The sequence below is a fragment of the Blennius ocellaris genome (genome assembly GCF_963422515.1).
Source record: "Blennius ocellaris genome assembly, chromosome: 7".
Lineage (NCBI taxonomy): Eukaryota > Metazoa > Chordata > Actinopteri > Blenniiformes > Blenniidae > Blennius > Blennius ocellaris.
Window position 1 is genome coordinate 22,115,199 of NC_137656.1, and position 20,295 is coordinate 22,135,493.

At 41.8% G+C, this 20,295-nt stretch overlaps 2 protein-coding genes across 3 annotated transcripts in view; both read left to right on the forward strand.

The window, feature by feature from the left end:
- mvb12bb (multivesicular body subunit 12Bb) overlaps window positions 1-6,864 on the forward strand; it is a gene marked incomplete at its 5' end in the record, with an annotated part of 33,607 nt that extends 26,743 nt beyond the window's left edge. The window contains 3 exons of the mRNA XM_080499207.1: window positions 1,031-1,086; window positions 1,590-1,649; window positions 6,747-6,864. Of these exons, the coding sequence (XP_080355333.1) occupies window positions 1,031-1,086; window positions 1,590-1,649; window positions 6,747-6,788 (158 nt within the window). The 3' untranslated portion in view covers window positions 6,789-6,864. The remainder of the gene's footprint in view (window positions 1-1,030; window positions 1,087-1,589; window positions 1,650-6,746) is intronic.
- A 9,892-nt stretch (window positions 6,865-16,756) lies between these two features.
- lmx1bb (LIM homeobox transcription factor 1, beta b) overlaps window positions 16,757-20,295 on the forward strand; it is a 50,232-nt gene continuing 46,693 nt past the window's right edge. The window contains exons 1-2 of one of the 2 annotated variants that reach the window (XM_080499804.1): window positions 16,757-16,863; window positions 18,387-18,451. In XM_080499804.1, coding sequence (XP_080355930.1) covers window positions 18,409-18,451 — 43 coding nt within the window. In that variant the 5' untranslated portion in view covers window positions 16,757-16,863; window positions 18,387-18,408. Of the gene's footprint in view, window positions 16,864-18,386; window positions 18,452-19,927; window positions 20,146-20,295 lie in introns of those variants that run through there. The other variant, XM_080499805.1, reaches the window with a different exon arrangement.

Genomic DNA, 20,295 nt, shown 5'->3' on the forward strand with positions numbered 1-20,295 from the left:
GTCACATAAGTGTCAGAGTGAGGGATATTTTAGAATATCGTACCTTCAAAATATTGCTGCGAACAGGAAAGGCCAAGAGGAGTGTCGGCTCCAAAAACGATGACTCATGAGCAACTTACATTTATGAGTTCCTTTTCCTGTGCCAGCGGCCCGGTGCACTGTGGGTAAAAGAGCTCCGGCTGGAAGTTCGGCCTCTTGATATTCGTCTCTGCCGTCGAGCGCCAAACTGCAGCAAGTTGTGTGCCTCAAGATTTGGGAGTTTTATAATGAAGCCGAGCAGCTGCAGTTTTCCCTTCAGTCTGGAAACGAGAGGCTTTGTGTCTCTTGTCACCCCGTGTTAATTTGGGCCCTAATGTATTTTATAAACAAAGGGCTGCTCTCTAGCCTGACAGTCGTGACACCTTGATTCCAGTGCAGGATGCATGCAGGACGGGGTTACACCATTAATAATCAACTGGCAGCCATCACACCATTTTAACCACGATCATTATGATAAAGGGCATACACTTAATTACAGGCCTGCTTAATTATAGCTCTGTTGAAGCTCGTTTGTTTGGTCAAATGCTAATTATACCACCACGCTCTTGGCAAGTCCTCATTTCAATCCACTTTTTGCCTGCTGAACAGTGTGGCGTATTTTCATGCAAATTTGATATCTGGTGAATGTTTTGTCTCTCTTCTTTCCGCTTTTCTGTGCCTAGTGTGAGTGTGTCTTTGTTTCAGAGGTGAACATCTCCCAGACAAGACGGAATCGGGAATAATCAAGAGTAATTAAACTGGAAGAGGGCTGGGAAAAGGCTGGGCTGGTGGAGAGAGTGGAGGTGCTCAAATACAGCAGAGAATAAAAAAGCCTTTCATCTTCTCTCCGTAGACGGAAGGAGGGGAGGTGTCGGGGCGGCTCGGGGTGTTGATAGCTCTGCTGTTTTATAATCCCACATTTAGTCTTGTGGAGATACTCAAGATCAAGAATAGGGAGTAGTATATTTGTGTATAAACTTCTTCTTTTTTTCCCCCTCTGTCTTTCTTGCAGCTTTGGATGATGTGCCCTTTGTGATCTCTGAGAGATTTCATGAAAAACCCAAAGAGGTAAAAAAAAACAAAAAAAACCAAGAAACTTTGAAGATCTATAGTGACAAATTGCAAAACTAGTTTCTTCTTTTGTGCTATGACTGGAATGAGAGTCCCACTACATTACAACCTCTTCTCGGGTGAACACCTCTTTCCTTTTCTTCTCAACTTTACTTCCTCACTTTCCTCTTTTTTTTTCTTCTTAACTTGAACTTTTTTCCCTACTCTCCTTTCCTCCTGTGTCTTTTCCTTTCCTCCAGACTGAGTGATGAATGCGTGCAGTCAGGCAGAGCTGGCTCAATGCAGTCCATTTGGCTGGCTGGCGGTGGTTGTCACTATAGCCCCGCTTGTATTGACACAGAGAGGGAGAGGATTAAAGATTTTAAGCATGCTTACTTACCCATGAGCCTAACCGCCATGTTTCTTGTGTGTGTGTGTGTTTTTTTTTCTTCTTCCTCTTCTTCTTCGTCTTCTTCTTCTTCTACACCCACCCCCCCTCCTTTTTCTGCTTTTGATTTCAGATGCAGCAAGTCAATTTAATGGGCATTACGATCAAATCCCTGGCAGAGATCGAGGAGGAAGTGAGTAGAGGCTGCAACGCTCGGCTGCCGCTGACGCCGCTGGCCCAGAATGCAAAGCAAACGGTCTTGGGGTTGTAATTAAGTGTCTGAGACAGCGAGGCCCTCTTGGCTCCACTAAGCCCCAATTGAATAAAAGCATGGCCAAGCTAGGCAGCCATTCTCTCTTAAAAGCTTCGTCTCCTGTTCCAAAACACTTGACTTTTATTCCCCAATTCTTCTCTGAAACAGCTCAATCTAGCATCTCGCACAGTATCGTACATCTGAAGGAGCCGTTCTGGTCAGACTCTGCATGTTTAAGTTTGTTGTTTTTTTTTTCAGTTTGCAATGTCTTCATAGTGAAAAAGTTAAAAGATCATGTGGCGTGCTAAGAAGCGCTCTCCATTTCTGATGAAACACTGTAGCCTACAGGCATTCGTAGGAAGGAAGAAAAGCATCTGCATGCCGCCCCTGCTTCTGAAATCATGGGTTTGTTAGAGCATGAGGAAAAAAGCTGTGTGTGTGTGTGTGTGTGTGTGTGTGTGTGTGTGTGTGTGTGTGTGTGTGTGTGTGTGTGTGTGTGTGTGTGTGTGTGTGTGTGTGTGTGTGTGTGTGTGTGTGTGTGTGTGTGTGTGTGTGTGTGTGTGTGTGTGTGTGTGTGTGTGTGTGTGCAAATACCATCTAAAGGAGAAGCATTATTTTAGGTGGACATGTATGGTTAGTTGTACCTGGTGAGGTTTAGTTCAGGCTAAATATTCTGGATTACCAGTAATAGTTGGGATTAACTCCATGAAGAAATCAACAAAATACTACTTAATCTTAGCTGTAGTTGTTTTGTTTATTTTTATTTTTGTTTTGTTTTTGAGACTATCGACATCTTTATTTGTCCTCTATATATTGAGGAATTTGTTGAAACGTGTCAAACTGACTAGAATTATTATACACACTTCCATCATATAGCTGAAAATATTGGAACAGATTTCTCACTGGATTTGCAACAAACAAAGGAGCCTGATTATGACTTGGTAAATACATTGGATATGCGTTTAAAAGCGGACGTCCTGCTTGTTTCACGTAACAAAAATAAATGCTGTGTCACCAAATATGACCGATTGTCTACAAGCAATTAATGCAAGGTCATTTTGTCCTCCGACAATTATCAAGCATTTTTTTCCATCAAAATTTGAATCATATTGTTAGTTTTAATATGGCAGCAATAAAGTGAGACGTTCTACATTTAGAGTGGCCTGCCCCTTTGTATATTTTGAGCACCTATGTTTTACTCTCTTTGTCGGGTCCAAACCACATGTACCCATATGGAAGAGCGCTACGAGTTTTAGGTGAGAGCATTTTTTTACATTTTGACTGAGGATTTGGGCTGGGATAAGGTGTCAGGGCTCCAGCTGACTCTACAGAAAATAAAAGTAAGCCAATGCAATGTTCCGAGATGAGAGTGTCCAGATAGGTTAAGGTACGGGTAAAAGTTATAGTTAGTCAAGTCAAAGCAATGTCCAGGAACGATACGGAATACACTGTATTCTTTTGTTGTACCCATGTCCTCACCAGGAGAATCATCACTATTATTTTAGATTAGAATATGTTAAGACTATATTATGGCGTTCAATTGAAGTCGGGGTTAAAAAGTTAAGTATTAGTTTGTATTAAAGTCTACAAGAAATTATTGCAAGTCCATGTTATGTCCCCACAAGGTAAGAAACACTATGTATGTATGTGTGGGCGCCCACCCTCTGTGGGGTCTAAGATCTGAGAACACGCTTTACTTGTGGAGTCTGACTCACAATGTTTTCACTTATTTTAATAAAGCGGTTATGATTAGATTGAAGTTGGGCCTTTGATTATGCTGATGATGGTCGGTGTGAATAGATCAGGAAAACATTATAGTAGCGAGTGGGCCCTGCAAGCAATGCTGTACGTGTGTGTGTGTGTGTGGGTGTGTGCGCACGCGTGCATGCGTGCGTGTGTGTGTGTGTGTGCGCTTTAAAGAGAGTGACAACCCCCCTTCTCTCTCATTAGCACGGTATCTTGGTATCAGAACTGCCAGGAAGTGACAGACCACTGTAAAAGAACAGGTGCTGTTGGGTTTGAGATGTGTTACAGAGCAAACACTCCCTCATCAAACCGGGTGTCTGTTCTGCACTCTGCCTCTGTCTTCTGTCACATACTATCCGACTCACACGGAGTCGCCATCTTGTCATATGGTCATCTGAATGAAGCTCATTGTCAGCGCAGGTATTAATGGCACGTGTGTGTGTGTGTGTTCTGGGTGGAGACAAGCTGACTGCTCATCCTATATGTTCTTGTCCCCCCCCCTCTCTCTCTATCTCTTCCTCTCTTCCTTCCACTCCTCCTCCTCCTTTCTTTCCTCTCGGAGAGTGTGATTAGCAGGAGGACACATGGCGAGCTGAGCGGGAGAAGAGAAGGGAAGGGCATGAGAAATCATTAATTACAGCCGCGCTGGAGCTGATGAAGTAAATGTGAGATAGTGTAACACACAGGATTTAGTGAAGTGGACGACAGCACAAGATTAATGGTGGGGCCAGGCTGATGAGGATGAAGTCACAGCTTAGCTTGATAATTAGTTTCCAAGTGGAAACATCCCTCACCATTGTGTTATTTTTACTTCTCTCCTCTTGTTATTTCTCCACATTGATATCAGCAGAACAAGGAGGGAAATTCACTCACTGATTCTGGAAACAAGCTTGTTTTCTTTTTGTTATTCTCCTTTATTTTAATCACCAAAACACCTGCTCGTTTTAGATGATATCGAAATAAAGAGAAACATCTCTTAAGTTTTGAGGAAAAACTCTTTTTCCTTTACTCTTTTATCCAACTCAATTTCTGCTTGTGTTGTCCAGAAGAGGTCACTGTCCACGCTTAACTTTGACACTTCCCCCCCTGCCGAAACCACACACACACACACACACACACACACACACACACACACACACACACACACACACACACACACACACACACACACACACACACCACCTAATTGCCTCGTTTTGAAACCCATTTTAAAAAGTATATATAGATTGGTGAAAGAGATGTACTTTCTGGAATTCTCCATATGCACATGTAATTGAGGAAAACTGTTGTAATCACAGCCACAGTTGTAGATAAGACCATTTCCTAACAGGCATCACTTAAGCCATGTCTCAGATGATGCTGGTTCCAGCAATTAGGCATTCTTTTCATTTCCCAAATGACTCGCAAAACTTGCGGATATTATAATTGCTTTTAGCCACGCATATCTAATTTGTGTCTTTTTAAGTGTTAATTAGTAAGCGATTTAAAGTGACGTCTTTATGTAGTTTGCTCTGCTGAAAAATGTTGTTGGCGGCTGGCTAATGATTTTCAGAGGGAGTATTCTAGGGTGGAGATTGGTGTGTGTGTGTTTGTATGGGTGTGTGTGTGTGTGTGTGTGTGTGTGTGTGTGTGTGTGTGTGTGTGTGTGTGTGTGTGTGTGTGTGTGTGTGTGTGTGTGTGTGTGTGTGTGTGTGTGTGTGTGTGTGTGTGTGTGTGTGTGTGATGACAAGATTTTCATTAACACCTATGTGTGATTGGTTTTTAGTGCTTGTGGGAAGTTGCCTGTGGTTGTGTGTGTTGTTGTGTGGGTGTGTGTGTTTCTGCAGCTCTGCATCTGCATGTGTGGGTGTGTGTGTGCATGTGTGCGTTTCCACGCGAACGTATGGCAGGACAGTAGTGTACAGGGGTATGTGAGAGGGAGAGCTCCAAATAGAGGTGGAATTAATGAAGACAACATGTCACATATTTTTGGCAGTGGAGCAGGGACAGGAAATGAAGCTCGGCTCGTCTGGGTGACTGCCGCCCATGTTCTAGTGTGTCACTGTCCTGTCAGCCTGTGTGTAAAACTGGCAGACATTGATACATGCTCTCCCTGATAACACCCCATTCCCCCATCCATCATCCACACACACACACACACACACACACACACACACACACACACACACACACACACACACACACACACACACACACACACACACACACACACACACACACACTGAGGAATATTTATTTACTGTGCCAGATGTTGAGACAGAATTTTTGTGTGGTGTGTGTGTGTGTTGGGGGGGGGGGGGGGGGGGGGGTTGAATTCTTTCACAAATAACAGGCTTGTGATACGTGACAGGTTTTGGGGGAACTTGCAGCTTCTCCTCAAGTTGATAAAAATGGTGGAAGGTGTGATTTTGATCGAGGGAACCCACTTCTGGCCATTGTGGCTCTTTCTGGAAACTTGTTTCAGTGATCATACAGCATCACCTAGTGCTGTGTTGCAGAAATACAACTGTTAAACTTGGTGGAGGGAGCGCCGCTTGTTGCCTCATAACGGCAACACTCAATAGAAGCAGACGTGCGCCCCACAAATGAATTCTCCATGATTTAAATCCCTTTTTAATGGATTTGCATAAGTGAATGAATTCAGGAAATGATCTATTGACACAGTATTTGTAGTCTAGTATCAATTTGGAGTAATAATTAAGGATATTTACAACACTAATGTAGTTCATTACAAGGCTGCCAGGGTAAATTTCCTGTCCAGTAACTAGAAGTTAATGTGACACTTAAAACAGGACGCACATCAATGATTGTGGGAATTCTGAATACCATGATGATGTTGACAGTACAACATATTTATCAAATCAAAAAGAAAGCAAGTTTTATTTTTAATGCTTCATGGTTTCATCTTGAATTTAAAATAACATCAAAACAGGAAACAATTGAATTAAAGTATTGAATTTTAAGATACTTTAAAATGTTGGTGAAAATAATAGTTTAATTGATAAATGAACAGAATAAACAGTCCTTTTTCCTCTCAGGGTCAAGAATATATGTAGGGATTTCTGATGCATGGTCATGTGCATGTCTCGCCACAAGAGAGCAGTGTTTCTTTGGACTTCCTCTCCTTTTTGGCTCATGTGACATCCCATAAAGGTCATCAAATCAAATCACAATGCTTATAATGGCAACATTTATCCTGGATACTGCATTGCGTGCATTTATATGATTTATTGTTTAAATGTTTCCAGTTTTAACTCAAAATCCTGCTTTTCTTTTATCTTTTCTTCACAGTTTCACTACAACTTCAGCACCGAGTGGAGTGTCGGCCAATGAGTCTCAGCATCAGCAGTAGAGGACAAATAGAGGATTGCTTGGAAAATGAGTTACTTTTATTCTGCATTTCTAGACAGAGAAAAAGTATTTTATCTTCATGGATTGTATTTATTTAATCCAGCACTTAAATATAGTTGATAATGTACAATTGTGCATATTGAATTTTATTAAAAATTCAACTTAACCATAAATAGACCTATTTCTGTGAGTCTGCTAGGAAGTAAATCAAATGTAGTGATGCCTGGGATTAAATAATTTGACTTTTCCAAACTGTCAAGTTTTTTTTTTTTATATATGTTTGCAGTAACTTTGCTCATCAGTATGAAGCTGTGCTGTCAGGGTGTGTGTGTGTGTGTGTGTGTGTAACACACACACACAGGCCCCTGTGTTGTTTTCAGCGGAGGCACTTTCCCATCAAAAAGTTCATCATGAGCATCGAGCAGCAAGACTGAACATGGCCGTGAGACACGGGAGCATTTACCCCGGAGACTCCTGCACTGAGTCAGCGCTTCAGAAATAGAAAATAAACATACATTTTAAGCTGCGCACGATATGTCTTCAATCTTCTTCTTTCAAGATAACCCTTTGGAAAATGATCGGAAAAAAAAAATCTTTATTTTTCATAATACAAGTGAGGTTTTTGTATGTTGTCTAATAATGATGAACTTTTCTGAATTTACAAAACATAAAAAAAAAATCCCTCCTGTTCTTCCTGTCTCTTGTTTTAGTAAAGTAAACAACACCTCGCTGGCACTTTGCCGCCAAATCCAGCGTCAAAACTCACACTTGATGACTAAAGCATCACCATCTTATCACAGCTCGTGTGTCATTTGCAACTAATTAAATTGTGAGAAACCATTTTGCAGGTGCAATTATTATTAGACACTCATGAATAGATTAATGTCCCCGTTGTTAATTAGGCTCCCCTCCTGCTAAGTTTGTGAACTTATATATTCTGCTAACAGTGCAGGTATGTTTTTGTTTTCTTGGACCAAAATTTCTAATGGCTCCTGATGTTAAATGAAGCGTGGCGCAGATGACAACCCGGTGCGAGTGTTTGCGTTAACTCTTCTGTTCTGCTGCTGGAATCAGAGCGACGGCCTGAGGAATCCTCTGCAGAGGGAGCAGCCTTCAGGAAGGTGACACTCATGTCAGCGATGCCCTGGAGCGCAGTGACAGGCTTCGACAGCCCTCCTCCCCGCTGTGTGGAGCGCATGTATATACCGCACAGGCGCCATATGTATCCGCAGTCCCACCGAGACGGAGCAGGCAAAAACTTGGACGAATACAGAACTTTGAATGTAATTTACTTTTTTTTATTTTTTTATAGCCATTACTTCATTTAATATGGCTTTTTTTTCCAATTACACACTTAAAATGAGCGTAGACTGCAGCATGTGTCCTCCACACTCAATATTTAACACATTTTAGAAATGAATACAACTATTTTTCATGTTTGCAGATGATAAAATATATATATTGTATATACATATGTTTATATAAAACTAGATTTATCCCATGTCTCTTTGTTTACACTCTGTTAGGACACAGTGATTGACGTGAGTAAGTAAGGACACGTCTTGTTTATCCCCTGCTGCTTTAACATTTCCCTAAAGAAACAACAGTCAATTACCCATTAGCTGATTATAGTCCTGCTTATTTCCTGTTTATTTGACATTTCCAAAACTTGGCGTGCCACAAAAAGAGGAGAGGAGGTGTGATGACAACACCACTTTGGTTTAATGTGATAATCACTAAACATTTCAGATTGTTGTGTAAAATCGAAGTCGTTGTTGTTCTCAGTCTGCTGCTGTTGTCAGAGACGGACGGCAGGCCGGGCGTGATGCTAGCAGTGTGGGTCGGACGGTGTTTGGATGAGACTAATCACCAGTTTTGCTTTCATGGCTGGAGAAGAAGTGCAGCCAAACCCTCCAGATGGGCGCTAAAGCTGCGTTTGCTCCCACGTGAACCCTGCCCATCAAAAAGCGCCCTCACATGGTTTCACTTTTCCTTTCACTCTCCTTCATGATATGGAAAATAATGATCATTTTCAGAGGCCCGCGGTTTTATGTTAATGCAGCAACAGCATTTTTTTTCTTTTCTTTTCAGGCCTAGTCACTCAACCGCTGTCTCTCTGAGCTTTCCACATATGGCGGATTGATTCCGAGGCATCTAAACTCCCCTTCCTATCTCCAACCGACCAGGCTCTTCTTCAGGCCGCAGCTGAAAGTTGAAGTGAACTCCAGAGCAGCACATCAAAGCTCCACCCTCTGTGAGTCCGCCAGATGTCTTATGGTCATTTTTAAACTCACACCCCGGCGCATGACACGGAGCGGTGTGTAAGCATGTAGACAGAGGTAGATAGGCCGCTTGGAAATTGGAAAAGGAAGCCTGTATTTATGAGGTGGCTTGAGGTGCTGTGTTAAGACGGGCTTAGCCTGCCACTCTCCCTCTGACAGCCCCGTGCCCCCCCCCCCCTCAACCTGGCTGGCCAGAGACAAGCTGAGGTGAAGGAGTGAAGGCAGGAGGCCTGTCAGAGCGGGTCCCGGACCAGGGCCCGACCCACGCCGAACAGACGCTCAGCCAGGTGACGCAGCAAATCAAATTTCCACGAGATGTAAAGCCCCCATTCAGATTTTCCATAACAGGAACAAATGGGAAACATTCACCGCGGCCCGGTGCATGCTGGGATAGGCTCAGCCCTCGTGACCGGGCGGGAGCAGCTCCACTAAAATCAAGTGCAAAGAAACAAGTCACACACTGAAGTCGTAAGCAGCGACACATCTATCTTGTACTCCACCACTTACCTCCAGCGGTCTTGACCTCGTTGTTGCACGTTGACGTCATGAAGCGCCGAGCGCCTCTGAGAGTGAAACGCAGAGGTGAGACGTGTGGTCTTCTCTGCACTGCCACCATAACAAGCCCCCGGACTGCACTCTGAGGGGATCTGTCTCCCCATACCTCAGCTAGAGGTACGATGAGTGATCGCCCAGTGCAGGGATCCCCTCTTCCTCCCCCACACAGCGTGGCTCTCCCTCTCTCTCTCTCTCTCTCTCTCTCTCTTCCACGGCGGCCGGCCCATGTGAGTCAAATTATAATAATTGAGCAGGGATGGAGTCGGGTGTGAGGTGATCTCTCTCTTCACCCCTTCCCCTCTCTCTCTCTCTCTCTCTCTCTCTCTCTCTCTTTCTCTCTCAGATATTTCAGCACATGTTGTGAAATGACCAGCAAGCATCTTTCTTCTCTCTCTCGCTCTCTCTCTCTCTCTCTCTCTCCACTCTCATCTCCTCCCAACATGGCCTGCAACACAGAGATCAATTAACTCCTTTCAAGTCAGATCAAAGGCTCAATACACCGTCCAGGTCCCTCCAAAAAAAAAAAAACCTGCAGGACAATTAACTCTCCCTTTGGACATCAAGCGGGCTGGACACATGAAGGGAGGCTGCTGCCACTGTTCACTCACATGTGAGCAAGTCGTAAACAAACAGGAAGTTGTCTGACAGAATATCAAGGAGCGTTGCCCCCCCACCCCCCCGAACTCGCCACACGTGCAGGATTTAATGCCGCATGCGTGTGATTGCAGTTCATCTGCCGAGGGCATCACTTAGTAACACGCTAGGACGACGCTCATGTTATTTCTATGTGGGACGTCGTGTGCGAGTGTGAACTGGATGGGAGATCTCCCAATCTAACAACATGGGAGCAAAACAGCTTTATTAGCGGACATGAGGGTTTAGTGGCCTAAGATAATCATCCCTGACACGGCGCTGAGAAGACTTGAAGCAGGTATGATGGATGGACTAGAAGATGTTTCGTGTGAAGCAATAAACAAGCAAAAACTTACAGTTACCTAGGAAAGTAAGCGTGTGTGTGTGTGTGTGTGTGTGTGTGTGTGTGTGTGTGTGTGTGTGTGTGTGTGTGTGTGTGTGTGTGTGTGTGTGTGTGTGTGTGTGTGTGTGTGTGTGTGTGTGTGTGTGTGTGTGTGTGTGTGTGTGTGTGTGTGGCTGCCATGCTCCAGACTCATTCCAGTCCCACCACCTCACCAGTTCAGACACACTGCGAGTGTCTGTGTTATTTGTGGATTTCAATCTACAAACAGTGCCGTCGTGCGCTTGTGGTCATTTTGTTTGTCTCTGTTGTTGTTTTACCTCTCCTCGCCTCCTTCGTAAGTCATTTCACATCTCTTGATGTTAGTTTTAAGGTCGGCCTCGTAATCCTTTTGCATGTCTTCACAATTACTTTTTCCTGTGATCCTTTATTGTCGCTTTGTAGTTGTTTTGTCTTTTGTGGCTTTTTGTTAAAAAAAAGAAGAAAAATCTCTTGTGTGTGTCTGCTTGTGGTCGACGAATTGACTTCTTTTTTTTTTTTTTTGATTTTCCACCTCCTAATGTCAGACCTCAGGGGCCTGTGCCCTGTGCGCCTGGCAGCCCGGCTCAGCCACCTCTCCATCTGCACCGCGGTGGCACACGGCGGAGAGTGCGACATCAATCTGACCAGACACCGGGGAGTGGACGGAGAGTTCTCGTCCACAGACAGGTGCACTGACCCTGTCCACCCTCGGAGGTGCCACTTGCATTTTATTGGACATTTATGGCCAGCCAGCATTTTTTAAACAGCCACCTGGATGCAATAAAGGGCCAGCTCCTGAGCTCTGGCTGCCCAGAGGATTTCCCGGCGGCTCCCGCGGGACCTCTGGCTAGTTAAGATGTTTATTAAGCTGAAAGTGGTCCAGTGGGAAAACACAGCACTTCTGAGAGATTCGGGCCAGCAGTTTTCTTGTTAGTCGGAGCGCTCCCCGGAGAATTGGGTTTCTTTTCCTTTCAAGCCTCAGAGGGAGGACAGGGTCAGTTCACAGGGCGCGAGGTTGACCAACTGGTAACTAGGCACATGAACCCAGGAAGGGAAATATCTCGAGACCCCATCAAGGTCAGCTTGGAGTGATTCCCACAGTTTTGAAAAAATAAAAACGAGCTTGTCGGCTAAAAGCATCCCAGTCTGCCCCGAAGTCCAGTTCGACAGCCACTGGTGAAATTTAATAACCTCAATTCCCAGCAACTGCAATAAAAATATAGAAAATGGGGGTTTGTGGAATGCACTGGTCTGTGGTCAGTCTTTACACTGGAGATGACTGACGATACTATATGCAAATGTGAACGTGTCCTATAGTCCAAATACATACTTATTTGTTTCTTTTGCGGCTCACAAACCAAAAGCCTTTCCAGAAAGAGCATTATATTGTTATTCTGGCTGTTTGACACATCTTGACCTCCCTAAGCTCTGCTGGACCTCCAGTTCAAAGCCTTGCTCTTCAGCCCGAGGCGCTCGGCCCTAATAACTTCAAGTTTCCTTTTTTTTTTTTTTTACTTCCTCGAAAACTTTTTTTATTCACCGTACTCCGCATTAAGGGCGGGGATTCAGAAGAAATCATAGAGGAATAGTATAGTTAAAATTGCTTTTTTACAACTCAGTGTGATGAATATTAACCCCCCCCCCCCCCCCTCCTGTTTAATTTTGAACTTTCTCGGGGCCAAACGGCCGAGCCTGTGGCGAGCACAATGTGAACCCAGCAGCACGTGCGCCAGCGATGGGCTTTTTTTTTTTTTTTTTTAGTGCTCTCTGCCTAATGTTCGGGACAGATTAGAAATGTTCGCCCGTGACAGATGCTGTCTAGATCTTCACCACCAGATCCACCCAGCTGCAAAACATCTGGTGGATTTCTACCTTTCTCTCTGAAGTGCGGCCCTATTAATGACACACTCACAATCATGTATACGTGCGCTGGCGTTCCCGGACACGTCCGCCATGTTGCACCGAAGGCAGAGTAGAAAGAGTCACACGTATGCAGATGTGTGATTGTGGGGGGGCTTTATTGCTGCTTGCCGGGCACATTTTCTGCATATTTTTGTTTGCCGGCGTTCATATTTTGACTTGTCGTTCGCCCGGCACATGCAACACACGGACGGATGCTGATTTAAGGCTCGACCCACTCCGGGGTTATTTTTCGCCATGAAAACACAGACTGCCGCTCCGTATCACAGCCAGTTTAAATGTAGATGTGTTTAGAATATCTTTCATTACTCCGGCCACAAGCTCTGCCAGCACATGCAATTTATTCAGCAGACAGAGAAATTTTTACATTCCACATGAAGGCCTTCGCTTGTTGTTAATGGCACACATCCTAAACTCATGCCCCCGGCCTCCCATAGCTTCGGCTTTTTATTTTTTGGTATTTTTTTTGCCACAGAGGAAACATTATTTTTGCAGAGACAAATCCACTGAATAACATGATGGTTTGATGAAAGGGGTTGCAAATCTTACTTGAGCGGAGACACTTTTGCTAATGATAAAAAAAACAACAACAAATGGCATCCATCCTACACTGGCACGACTGTATTTCATCAGGTTGGGGTTTTTTTTTTGGGGTTTGTTTCTTTATGAGCACATGAGACAAAGTTTTCAGTTTGTTAAAAAGAATTTTTCCGAAAGGGCAAACCATTGTTTTGGTTTTGTGTCACTCCTCCAGTCTGCACCTCAGTGTGGGACGTTGAACGGTCCTGTTTAGACGACTGGAGATGCTTGAGGAGCTCATCAACAGAGAGAGTCGCAAATACATGTGGGTGTGTGTCAGATGGAGACATTTGGAGACCATGGTTTAATTTAGTTTCAAATTGCCATGCAGTAAGTTGTTCCTCATGTGTCTGAACGGCTTAGGCTCACATGAAGACTTGTTTGGCCCGGCCTGTGTGTGAAGTAAAGCAGAAGGGAAGGGGAGATCCCCACATCACACAATCTGAAGATTTTTTATTTTTTTTGTTGTTGCTGGGTTTCATAATGTTCATCTGCCGCCATCTGTGATCTCACTTTGACCAGCTTTAACAAATGTTTTTGAGATAATCCCCTGGAAAAAGAAAAGCGCTCATTAGATGTTCTCAAAATATTTGATATTTGTTTTGTTTTTTTGTTTTTTTTTATTATTATTGCAAAACAAAAAAAACAAAACAAAAACTTTAGTTAATTTAGATTTTAGTTTTTGTGGCTTTGAATAAAGAAATACTGCAAATCAAAGCAAATAAGTTGCGCGTAATCAAGTGGATTTTTGTTGTAAACACATTATCAGAAATAATTGTAAAACCAACCCAACAATAATACTGACAGGCACAAAATGATGCTGTGCATTATGACAGGAAAATAAGCAAAAAATAGAAAACAACTACAATTTTTCAATTAATGAAATGTTAATGCATTTGATGCATTCGTTTTTGTTAAATTTTCATTACTTTCGTTTTTTCAGTTTTCATTTGCTACTAAAAAGGAAAACTTAAAAACTTTTCCCCCCACATTTTTCTGAGGGAAAAGTGTTTTTCTATTTGTTAGATTTTATTTGTAGATTTTAAATGAATTAATTTAAATGTAGAAAAAGAAAACAAAAGAAAAAGCAACAGAGAAAAAAGAAATATGATAATAATGACATTATGGAGCACAATGGAAATCTATACAGCCGAACAATAAAAACCTAAATAAAAGTAAAATAATTCATATGAATACATTAATAATAAAGAATGGGGGTGTAATATTTTACAGTTATTCTAACTTGATTCTTTTTATCTTCCATGCAAGTCTCACAAAAGAAGCATTAATTCCCAATAGAGTTTCAACTTTGATTATTTACTTTTTTTTTTTTTTTACTGAAACTGTGTCCTCTTCATGTATTTATCATTCAGTTTCATATAATTCATATAAGTTCAATGGTGGCTTCAACAGACAAAATCCTCCTGTTACCAAAAGCAAGAAACGATAACTATACGAACTACAAATTATCCTTTTTACAACTAATACTTAAATATTTCAGGAGCAACGATGAAGCAGAAAACTGTAACAATAATTTTGAATGAATAACTACAATTATCGTGCTTCAAAGTAGTGTTGCTATTTTACTGAAACGACTTGAAATACGGTTTTTATTCGAACATTAAAATGATTTTATAAAGTCGAATAAAGTAAATGTACAATGTTTTGATGAAAGTTTGACATTTTCTTTTAATTTTGTTTCACATTAAATTACAGCTTTATTCGTTAAAACCCCTCATAGTGACTATAATAAATGTATCTGATCGAGTTAATTTCAGGTTCACGCTTTGTAGAAAGTGAAAGTTTTGCAGAGGACAAACCACAAGATTTGTACTTCCTTGTTTTGTCCAGCAGGGGTCAATGTTGTAATTCATATGGAGGCGTTTTCTCGCTCTCTGTGAAGGAATAAAGTGTCCGGCGTGAGTCTGGGCGACCCGGTGCGTAAATCTAACTGCATCATGGATCACTGTCACCAGATGAGCCGCTGCTTTGATTTGAGTGTTTTTCTTTTCTTTTCTTTTCTTTTTTTTTAGCTTTAAATTATGATGATTTATTGAAAACAAGACAATTACCTACATTTAAAGTTAATACCCCGCGAACATCAATAAAGTAACACACGATTTTGTTTTTGTGAAGCTTCATACTTTGTATTTTATATTTGACAATCAGAAACAGACCTATTGGTCTTGGGCTTAGGTGGAGTTAAGAAACCGAAGAGGGGGATCTTTAAATGATTACAATTTGGTTGATATCTATAATTTACAACACACCACGCTGCATTTAATTTATGTCGACGCCAATAATCTAAGTTTTAAAAGTGGGAAAAAAAAACAAGTTATCGACATAAACATTATCTATCTATCTATCTATCTATCTATCTATCTATCTATCTATCTATCTATCTATCTATCTATCTATCTATCTATCTATCTATCTATCTGAACGTTTTGGTGATTTTAAAGGACAAATTATGGCGTATTTCTGTTCATATTTTTGTGCGTAAAATGCAATTACAATAAGTACTATATTATCAAATGTATGTCAATTAAATTGCAGCTGTGTTTTGCTCCACGCCCAGATAAACTGTGGCCATGCAGGTAAACACATTTCCAACGTGTGTGTATGTGTGTGTCAGCTCGCTGTCACACTGGGCCTGTCAGGCCATTTGTCAGGAACTCAATAAATTTGTCAGTGGAAAAGAAAGAAGAAGAAGGGGAAAAAAGAGCTGAATCCAATAAATCATAACATAAACAAATCTAGCCATGAGTTGACAGTGCTGTATTATACTCTGACCTAATCCCCAGAGAGATGGGATTATCCTGCAGTATCATTTTTGGCTGCCTCAGTAAGATAAGAAGGGCTGTGTGGCTGGAGAAAGACAAAAAAAAGGCTGAAAAGTGTGAGTGGGTTGAAGGAGATTTGGAGTAAATGAAAAAAAACAAAACTTAAGTGTTTATTTTTCATGTGTGGATTTTGGTTAGATTAAATAACATGCCACCATCTAAATAACACGATTTGCGTCACAATGATTTTAGTTTTTAATTCAATTGTACAGGCTAATGAAGGGCCTTGAGGCTGTTTGTGGCCCAAGGCAGATCGTTTTTTGTTGTTGTTATTGTAGCGATGCTCTGTTTATTTGCTGTCTGAAATCATAATCTAATAATTGTAATCGTCACTAATGCTTTCATAACAGAAAAAAAAAAGATCGCACCTATACACGTGCGTAAAAAGTAACAGCATCGACCAGGATGAATTACAGTAAATCGGCTGCAAACCTTAAGTGAGCTGCAGTCGGTCAGTCGTCCCGGTGCCTCGTGCAGCCCTCGTGGTCACAGTAATGATTTCACTGCAACGTCCGTGGTGGAAAATCTCGCGTGTGTGGCTTAAAAAAGAAAAAGAAGAAATTCTACAATTAAAAAAAAAAAAAAAGTTTTCTTTGCGTGTCGCGGGAGTCAGAAATGACGTGCTGTGGCTCCTTGTCACACTTGTTTAAAAAAAAAAAAAAAAAAAGATGTTCAAGTGCAATTCGGCAGCAAACAAATTAAGTTTTTTTTTTTCATGCAAGCTTTTAAAACAGCATCATGGAGAGCTTAGAAACACTCATTAAAAGATCAAAGTGAGCAAAGTATCAAAGTCCTGTCGCGCTGCAATTTGGGGAGCCATTATGTCTTAGGTTTGCTGAGTCTCTGCTTTGAGGATGTGAAGTGATCTTCCCCTTTCCAACCAGGTATTTTATTTTATACATGCTTATTTGTTTTTATTTAGAGTCTTAAACACACCTGGCTGTGTTGGTGATGTTAAAAAAAAAACAACAACTAACAAAACGGATGATTTGGGCCACACAGCCTTCTGAATCTCTGATAGTTCTCTCAGAATTGTTTTTCTCAATGCATTGATTGTAGCCTGCAGGCCTGCAGACTGCTGGAGAGTTAGATGAGTTACTGAAAGAGTTGGGAAATAAATGGATCCTGCGTGGGTTATAAACTGGAGCCACCTAAATGTAATTAAAGTGGAATAATTGTGCGTAAATTGATGTTTCGGTGTGATTGATGCGTTTGTTTGGATCATATTTAAATCAACGAATGTTTTTGATTGTTTTGTTTGATTGCATGTTTAGTAACAGCTCAATGTCTGTTTTTTTTTTTTAAATCGGCTTTTAATACTTTAAAAAAGTCATGTTGATTTAAGAGCAAAGTTACAAGATGTCTCCAAAATTCTTGAACTTTTCGCCAAACTTTGCAACTTAAAAAAAACCAAAACAAATTGTGGCGAATTTCTAAATATAATCGAATTATTCAAGCTTTGGGTGACTTTTTTCAGGCTGAAATAATTTCGTTTTTATAATCAGCACACTGCACAAATGTGAATGAAAGCGTGCGTAAAAGTGAGCTTTCCCTACATGTCCTATGATCTCTTACCTTTCCGATGGACGCAACAGTTCTGCTTACTTTAAAGTGAATTGCTTAAAGTTTGGGGGCGACTTGGTTTCTGTTCTGCACACCTGCTGCAGCCTTCCTCTCTGCCCTGGGAGAGCTTGTCATGTAGAGGCTCATTAAAACACCACAGGCTGAAAGTTGGCGGATTGATTTATTGAATGAATGTTTGATGTCCTCATTCACGCCGGTGACCTGACCGATAACTGCTGAATGGACGGAGGAAGAGGAGGAGGAGGGGGAGGAGGAGGAGGAAGGGGAGGAAGAGGGGAGGAAAGAGCCGAGGGGTCCTGGTTAGAGGGGGAGGGGGGTGTGGGGGGCTGCAGGCTAACACAGGCTTCATATGTTTTTGAAAATCTATTGATTACATTGTATTGATAGTGCTCAGCTCATAATGCTGCTTAGTGGTCAGATAATCCAATATGGTGTGTGGTGGAGGTAATTGACCCCATGCTGATGGAAACAGAAGGAAACCAGGCTTTGGGGGGGGGGGGGGGGGGGGGGGGGTTGGATGACTTCATGAGGGGCAGATTTGGGCTCATTTCAAAGGACCAGACGTCCTCTAACGAAAAATATAATGATTTCAATATTCATGTTGGATTATTACGTGTTATGAGTCACTTCACTGTTGGTTAGCCCCCTGTGTGTGTGTGTGTGTGTGTGTGTGTGTGTGTGTGTGTGTGTGTGTGTGTGTGTGTGTGTGTGTGTGTGTGTGTGTGTGTGTGTGTGTGTCAGATGGTTGCAGCTATTCTGTAGCTGAACAGCAGAGGGCAACGCCAACAGTCTCTGCTCTGTTTCTCCCCAAACTGGGCTACAGGTCATCGCCTTGATGCTGCACAATGGAAACCACCAACTGCACTCAGACGAGCCTCTGGACGGAAGGTAAAGGATGCTGGCTGACTGCAGACAGTTTGCACTATTCACAACCAATTCACTACTTAAAAAACTATATTTCATTTAAAATTGAGTGAAATGCACAGATTTATTATTATTATTATTATTATTATTATTATTATTATTATTATTATTATTATTATTATTATTATTATTATTGAGGTTATTCACACATACCGTCGTTATTTATTTATTCATTCTTATTTTCTTAAGTGTTTCTCTCCGTAATAGACTTAAAGATCATAAGAAAATAAAGCGCACACACGTATGGAAAAAAATAAAATCTTTATATTCCTCCAAACCGGGCGCAGGGCCGCTGCATGTCTCTCCTCTCCTTTTTTCTGTTTCTTTTTCTTTATTTTTTATTTGGGACCTAAAAGCTGATAACCATCAGCTTCTCGTGCAGCGTGACACGGGACGCAGCGGACAATCCCATTAGCACCCCCGTAATTTCACACAGGCCTCAGTGTGTGTGCGCCATGTTCCTGCACATCTCTCCATCACATGTTGACGCACAAACTGACGCACCATGACTGTATTTTTTTTTTTAAATACAGTTTTCTTTCTTTTTTTTGGGGGGGGGGGGGGGGGGGGTTGTTGGCTTTGTATTTTTAAGAAGTCAAAGTGATATATTTTCAAGTCAGATAAAGTAGTTGTACACTCCTTTAAAATAATAATAAAATATGCATCAAGAATCCATCTCTTCGGAATTATTATTATTATTATTATTATTATTATTATTATTATTATTATTATTATTATTATTATTATTATTATTATTATTATTATTATTATTATTATAGTAGCTTCCGGGTGGACACACGTGGCTGCACCCCGGTGCCGGACATGCCGCTTGTTATCGCCAGTGATCGCCAGGTGCGTCAGCTGAAAGGAGACAATACACAAAAGAGATGCTCTAAGAAACAAACACACACTCTCACACACGCAGTGTATCTTTACAATCCACCTCTGAATAAAATGCATATCTTAAAACGCTGATAAAGAATAATAATAAATTCACTCTTGTTTTTAATATTACGCAAACTTGTTTGAAGGAAATTCTGCAAAATAATGACCTTCAAGTGCAATATTTTTGTCAAAGCATGGCGTGAATACATATCTTAAAATAATGACATGCAATTTAAAAACAATTCACACATGTATTCCTATCTATTATTGTTGTTTGTTGTTGTTGTTGTTGTTGCTGCTGCAGTATGGGAGTCAGGCCTGTAAAATATCACTTTTCCACACTCTTCCTCTCGATGTGTGTTGTTATTGGACTGGGTTGCGCACTGTATCCTGCTCCAATAGCATCCAAATGGCAGTGAATGGCGGAACGAGGGGAAAAAAAAAAAGAAAAAAGAAGAGTAGCCATGCATGCAGGAGTGGGAGGATCTACTCGCTTCAATCTCGATCTCAGACTTTTGCAGCGACAGGGGCACAACCAACCAGCCGTCTGCGTTACTTCCAAAGAGTTACTGCCGGGACATCTACATAGACACTCTCCCATCTTTTGGATTTGTTGTCAACTTTGACTTTCTTTTTTTTTTCTTCCCCTGCTTCCCTGGCGAGACGCTTTTTTTCCCCCCCGGTGAGGACGCGTCTTTCCCCAGCTCTCTCTCTCTCCCGTCGGCTTGGGGACGACAAGATAAAGCTTTTCCTCGCTCCTCTAATCATAACAGGTGACTGTTCAGAGAGTTTTGCACCTTTATTGTCTGCTGTGCGCGTCTTCACCTTTCCCCGACACGTCAGGGATTTGAGACTGCCTTTTTGCCTCTAAACTCTTGCGCACCGAAGTCGACTTCTCCCTGCGTTTCATCCACGCTAATCCA